Below are 6,585 nucleotides of genomic sequence, written 5' to 3'. Positions count from 1 at the left end.
CCCTCTTTCCTTCCCCGTCCCTCCCACGCCAATCTAGCTGAGTGCCTCCCCTGGTCAGTCCAGCCGACCAGCTCATTAAGTGACCGCCGGAGAGCTCCGTAACGCGCCAGCCAGCCAGTGAGGCGCTGGGCTAGGCGGGGGCTCTCCTGGGACCCGTCTCCCTCTTCCCACCTTCCCCCGCTGACCGCGGCGGTGCCTGCGGCAGAGCCTCCCTCTGCAGCAGCCCCTTGCACTTGGCTCGCACTTCTGGGCGCTGTCCATGGTTGCAGCAGTTTTCGGCGCGCCACGTCAGGAGGCCGCAGCAGGGCCCTGCGATTGGCGGAGGAGCCCCTCGCCATACCCCTGCACCTCCGCCCACGCGCCTCGGCCCCGGAGGCGCGTGCCAGAGAGCGTGCCCGGCGCGCCCCGGGGCTCCCGGGCGGCACACCCACTTTCCTTATTAGGGCAGAGTCGAGTGCCCAGAGCCGGCGGCCGGGCGAGGGGTGGGGCGGGGAGCCCGGGAGCCAGACGGCCGAGGGCTCAAGCACAGCCGCAGCCGCAGCCGCCTCCGAGCGGCAGGAGGGAGCAGTCGGTCGCTGCGCCCCGGCGGGCCACTTTCCCGGGACCCCGCTCCTCTTCCTTGTGCCGAGATTTTTCCACTGCGCCCCTCCTAGTACCCGGGTTCCAAACCCCTAGCCACGACATGGAAGAATTTTTGCAACGCGCCAAATCTAAACTGGTAAGTTGAGTGAGCAAGGCTGTGTGTGCGCGCGCGCGTATGCTGATGGAAAGGTGGCGAGGAAAAGGTGTTGCAGCACAGGAGGAAGAAGCAACTTTGCCACGGAGTTGTCAGGGTGTGCGGGCTGTCTCCTGGAAGAAATCTCTGGAACTCTGGCTCTTAAAGCTGGCAATCTGTCTCCAGAATCCTCCCCCGCAACCAGATGAGGTGCAGAGCTGAAGGAGGTTGTGGCCTGGCTGAAGTTGGGTCGCTTCTGTCCAGCTTTGGTCCCTAAATCGGCAGTTTGCTCCCGAAAGCTAAGGGAAAAATGGGTGTGGTCTTCCTTGAGATAAAGAGCCCAGCCTTCTGCAGATGCATTGCGTGTAAGTGTAAAACAAACAAACAAAAAAGACTCTTAGGACTGTACTTCAGCTGGAGGAAGTCAGAGTGCTGGGTAGGAAGGACATGTGTGGTAATGGAGAATCCACAGGATAGAGCTTGTTCCACTGCAGGAGTTAGGGACATTCTAGTGTGTCTTGTGTCTCGCTAATTCCTGTTCACATCTGTAAACTCCGGCAGAGGCAGAAGGGGAAACTCTAACTGTTGGTGTTCTGGGGTTTACCAGACCATCATTCTCCCGGGAGCAGACCTGTGTGTTAGCCCATGTTTACCGTATCACTGTCCAAACAGTGAATGGGCAACTCCACTGTGTATGTTAACAGTTGCTACACATTCTGGAACAACAGACTCTAGCAGTTTCTTAATTCCAAACTGTTTTGGCTCTCCAGCACAGCAGTAATAAATATAATGGAAATGTTTCTGTTTTGGCAGAAAAAAAAAGAAAAGCCTGTACTCATTTAGAAGCAATATCTTTAATGAACTGTAAAAGCACTTTTTACAGGGCTGGCATGGAAAGAAATGCATAATTTATGATGCCTTTAACCTTTAAGCCTTCATAGAAGCCAAAATATAAAGTCTGCATTAAGGTAATGTTTTAATCACAAGGCAGGATATTTGCAGGTTATTACTGTAACTCATTTACCCTCACACAACAAAGGGAGTACAGGAAGGGCGGGCCCAAAGTTGCCTGAACCACCATTCAGAGTGCAGACAGAAGTGGGATCCTTACAATGGTCTAAGTGTAAGTATCTTGAAAAAGACCATTAAAGTTGATAAGTGCTTATATAAGAACTTTCTACCTGAAAGCTCCCAGAGAGTTGAACATTTGTGGAGATTTCAGAGTTGAGGAAGTTTGTGATCATTTCTGTGTTGTTTATGGACCCTTTTCTTTACTAGAGCACATGGATGAAAATACTAATTTCAGAAACTCAACTACGTATTTGGCATTTCTGATAGTATACATGTTCTGTTCTTTACCTAGTAATGAAGGAGAAATGTTCAAAAATGAAAGACAGTTTTGGCAACTGTGCGTGTGTGTGTGTATGAAAATGGTAATCAATGACAAATGCAGAGTTCTGGGCTGTATCTGTTTTTCACTCCCGTAACATTTCTTTATCAGTATTTTTGCAATAAACATTTAGACTGTGGGGTCTGATATGAGCAAGAGGTTTCTCTCAATTCTGAGGAGCAGTTGCTGGAATGGAAATTTCCCTATTTCCGAGTAATCAGTTGAAAGTAATCTGTAATTTATTTACCGAGTCCCTTCATTAGATGAGCAATTGCTCTACATCATTAGAAAAAAGGACAGGAAAGAGAAGCGGTTGTTTGAAATATTGTTACCAGTTTCATGTCTTAGCCAGAACAATTACTGCTTATTTTATTTTTTCCTGGAATAAGCTTACTAGAAATCATGATTAACCTTTCACATCCAGCCACAGCAAAGGTGTTTTGGTCACTTTTAGTGTCATATTTCTCCTGATAAGTTACATTTTCTAGGTAATAAGATTTTTACTTAATATATGACACTCAAATATAGTAGTAGATAACATTCTCCTTTAGAGGATAGATAACCTTTTTCTTGGAGAAAAAAAATTAAGTCAATGTCATTCACTTGTGGGAAATTTATTTATAATAAAATGGCAAGATTTGGCCGGGTGTGGTGGCTCACACCTGTAATCCCAGCACTTTTTCACACCTCTGTAATCCAAGGCGGGTGGATCACCTGAGGTAAGGAGTTCGAGACCAGCCTGGCCAACATGGCGAAACCTCGTCTCTACTAAAAATACAAATATTAGCTGGGCATGGTGGCGCATGCCTGTAATCCCAGCTACTAGGGGGGCAGAGGCAGGAGAATCGCTTGAACCTGGGAGGCAGAGGTTGCAGTGAGCCTAGATTATTCCACTTCATTCCAGCCTGGGCAACAGAGTGAGACTTGGTCTCAAAAATAAAATAAAATAGTAAGATTTTAAAAAATTCAGCCAATCCTTTGGAAAACATTTTAAGGTGAAGAAATTTACCATGCTGATTTTTACTTACGCCTTATTAGACCAGAAATAGAATTTAGAAGCTATGTTTTAAATGTTTTTCTTTAGAAGTTTAGCTATATGATACCTAAAAAAAAGCCTAATTGCTAGGGTTTTTTTTTTTCCTATTTGACTTAATTGCTTTGATATTCTGTAGGCATTATATGTATTTTTTAATGGTTTGAAATAGTTAATGACTCTTCCAAAGTCCTAACATAACCTCATCATCATTGGGGCTAGCTAATTCCAATAGGCAAAAAGAACTTTAAATTGCAAAATGGAATTGCTATTAGCCGTGGATACAATCTCCAATAATCAAAATGTTGGAAAAATTGTGTGTCTTTTTTTCTGACTTGGAACATTTATTATTCATCTGTCATTGTAAGGAGAGAGGAAGCTCTGCTATTCTAGGCCAGACCCTTGGTTGAACGGAAGTCTTTGAAGGAAAAGGATATTTTGAATTTTGATCAGGTAGTTTGGAGCTGATTTCCATTGAATTGCGAGCTCACTCTCAATTCTATTTTTCATCCCGGTCTAGTCCTGCTAGTCTTTAAACTGAGGCAGATTCACTGACATAATCCCCTCCTCGTTTTCCTTAAATCTCCCTTTCTAATACCTGTCCTTCGCTCCTGAGAATACTCAGTATTTATCAGAAATGGCAAAAGTAAGCTCCAGGTGTGGCCTCAGAGGGACCCCTCCTCCTGGGGCTCAAATGCTTTTCATGTGGGCCTGACTTCTGCCTGGTTAGGACAGGCTGGGGGCTGGAGCATATTTGTGAAAAACTTGGTTGGAGGTGGGGCACGGCTAGGGAGGTAGTTACTTCTTCCAAGCAGTCTCCGGAAATGCTCCCTTCTAGACAAACAAGGAATGACACATATGGAATTGACACGAGGATTGTTAAAACATTAATGACAGTAGGATAAGCAATCTGAGAGCAAGTCCCCCAAGCTTGCGATGGTAATTAAAGAGTGGTGCTTCCTAGTTGAAATCACTTCCTTGATGTGAGAATCCAGCCATATTTTTGGTTTGGATACTTACTACTAGAACTAGAAATGAGAATGCAAACGTATTTTCTTTTTTCTCCTGCCCATTCAGAGTTGCAGAAATCAAATCCTATAGTTCCAGATCAGTCCTTAAGTTTTAGCCATGCTTTCTATTCTTAGTTCCATCATTTCTATGGTAAGATAATTTGAAGGAGTGTAGGGAATAAGGGCTCCCTGCTCTATGCTGTGATTTGGGAAATGTCTCTCAACTTCACAGGGAACAGCTCAGGAAAGTATTCAGGACAAGGACAGTCTCATGGCAGTAAATGATCCACGTTCCCATCAAGTTTGGGCAGAAAATGAAGTCCATGAGGAATCATCTGGGGATGGGTAGAGAGTTCTGTGGCTCTGGCTGGCAGGAAGCCAGGGTCCCCACACTGGGCCCCTGCTGCCGAGTCTCCCTCACTGCCCAGACACCCCCAGCTGATGCAAGTCAAGCAGCTGTTAATGGGTGGAGATCACTGCAGTCCACATGCCGTATGATGCAGGTCATGAGCCAGCCTTGGGTTGGGGGGGAGGTGGGGATGTTGTCAGCTGTCACCAGCAGGATACAGGGCACATCAGTGTCCCAGGAATGCTGTTTTCAACAAGAAGGTGGAGAGAGTCACTACTGCAGTCCAGAGGATGCATCTGCTACTTCAGCAGCAACAGCTGCGGAGGAAGGGCTCATTTCTGCAGTAGGTAGTAGTTGATATGTGTACTTCTACAGAAGAAAAATTCTGGGTGACTTGAATGTTAGCTCACAGTCTGTGATATGTGACATAGGGACAAGAAAGCACATTCAAAACTCTAAATGAACAACTGCATTAGAGTGGTTATAGGAGATGCGGTTTTATAAAAGAAAGATAAAGATTGCAGCATGTCTGCAGAATAATCAACTTGATTGGAAATTGAAGGAATATATTCTTCCTGATTTCCTCTTGCATAGGAAGAAGGTTGTGCATGTCAATAAAAAGGATATTTAAAGTAAATCCTTCACGCCTTTTAAAGGGCCGCTGTGGCAAGGACTAGTAATGATGAAGAAGCTGGCAGAGCTATTTCATTTCAAGAGCTGAGCTCATTCTGGTCAGAGACCATGGGATCAGCTTCTGCCCCATTGCAAACCAGGGCAGGTGCTCTTGAGACCATGCCTCTTGCCAAAGCATTTATGAACAGGAAACTCAGGAATCCAAAGCGCTTCCATGAATGTGATACCCCTCGCTTAGGGGCTGATGAGGAATGAACCCTTGATTGCTTTGGTCCTGGAGTTAGCTTAATTTCTCACTGCCAGATCGTTCAGATGAACAGCTCAGCACCTTGGGCCTTGGAGGACATAGGATCAGGTGAGCAAGGTCACCCTTTAGATAGTGGTTTGGGGACTATTTTGTCAACTAAGTAAACAGCTGATGGCTTTGGTATAACCTGTTCATTTCGATGTAACATTTATTTGGGCAGATATTAACATAATTGTGAGTTTGGTAAACTGGTCTGGGGAGCTCCTGTAAGCAATGGCTTGGTGATGGAGGCATTATTCCTCCAGGGAGGGTGTAGAGGGAACCTACCCCTCCGTGAATGTTTTCTGAGCAGTGAGAAAAATGAGGAAAGAATACTTGGGTCTGGATAAAGGCTGCAAAAGAGGAAAAAACATCAGGGGACGAGAGAGAGGGCATGCAACATTAGTTATTGATTTTTCTTGAACCTTGGGGATTATGGGAGAGTCCTGGAGTTTGAAGTCTTCTTTGACAGGAAACTGGGGAGGGCCGATGTATTCGGGAGGCAGCATTCCTATGCAGGGTGATATGAATAGTGCCCTCTGAGTTTGTGTAGTACACAACCTGCATGTAGTCCCATTCGTGGCTACCCTTTCAGGGGTCTTAAAGTAGCCCACTCACAATCTCTAGAATTGTCCCAGATCCATTTCTGTCTGAGCCCTGTGGCTTTGGACTTTGGTTTCCAGGGAAAAGAAGTCTTTCTTCTTGGGAGCTCTTATGAGACTAATTGGGCTATAGATCACCCTGGAAAATCAGACCCATGAATTTTGGGTTAGAATAATCATGCTGATAAACACAGCTTTGGTTTCTTAATCTGAAAAATGGAATAATGATGCCTACTTTGCATATTTGTTGCAAAGCCAAAATGATGTACCCATCGCCCTTAGCACAGAGCTTGGAACAATGGTGGGTCTTTCCACTTGCCTCCAAGCCCGTCCTCTTCTGTACTTCCTCATCTTAGTGAATGGCATCGTTATTCATCAGTTTCTCCAGCTGAAAACTTCCTTTTCCTTCATCACTTTCCTAACCCACCCTATCCTTAAGTCACCCAGATGACTACAATGGCTGGCAAACTGCTTTCACCCTGCTTCCAGGGAGATCATTTTGAAAGCATCTTTCACACCTTTCCTAACCCTCCCTTAAAAAAAAAAAAAAAAAAAAAAAAAAAAAAA

At 45.3% G+C, this 6,585-nt stretch overlaps 1 protein-coding gene across 13 annotated transcripts in view; it reads left to right on the top strand.

Moving 5' to 3' along the window:
* Window positions 1-428: 428 nt before the first annotated feature.
* Window positions 429-6,585, top strand: part of PRUNE2 (prune homolog 2 with BCH domain) — a 301,804-nt gene continuing 295,647 nt past the window's right edge. For 6 of the 13 annotated variants that reach the window (XM_017892705.1, XM_017892701.1, XM_017892710.1 and 3 more), the window contains exon 1: window positions 477-718. In XM_017892705.1, coding sequence (XP_017748194.1) covers window positions 683-718 — 36 coding nt within the window. In that variant the 5' untranslated portion in view covers window positions 477-682. Of the gene's footprint in view, window positions 719-6,585 lie in introns of all 13 variants that reach the window. The other 7 variants (XM_017892703.1, XM_017892708.1, XM_017892702.1 and 4 more) reach the window with 3 other exon arrangements.

The sequence above is a fragment of the Rhinopithecus bieti genome, unplaced genomic scaffold (genome assembly GCF_001698545.2).
Source record: "Rhinopithecus bieti isolate Rb0 unplaced genomic scaffold, ASM169854v2 scaffold_19708, whole genome shotgun sequence".
NCBI lineage: Eukaryota > Metazoa > Chordata > Mammalia > Primates > Cercopithecidae > Rhinopithecus > Rhinopithecus bieti.
Note: the sequence above shows the minus strand (reverse complement) of the source record. Positions and strands in the feature narration are given on the sequence as shown.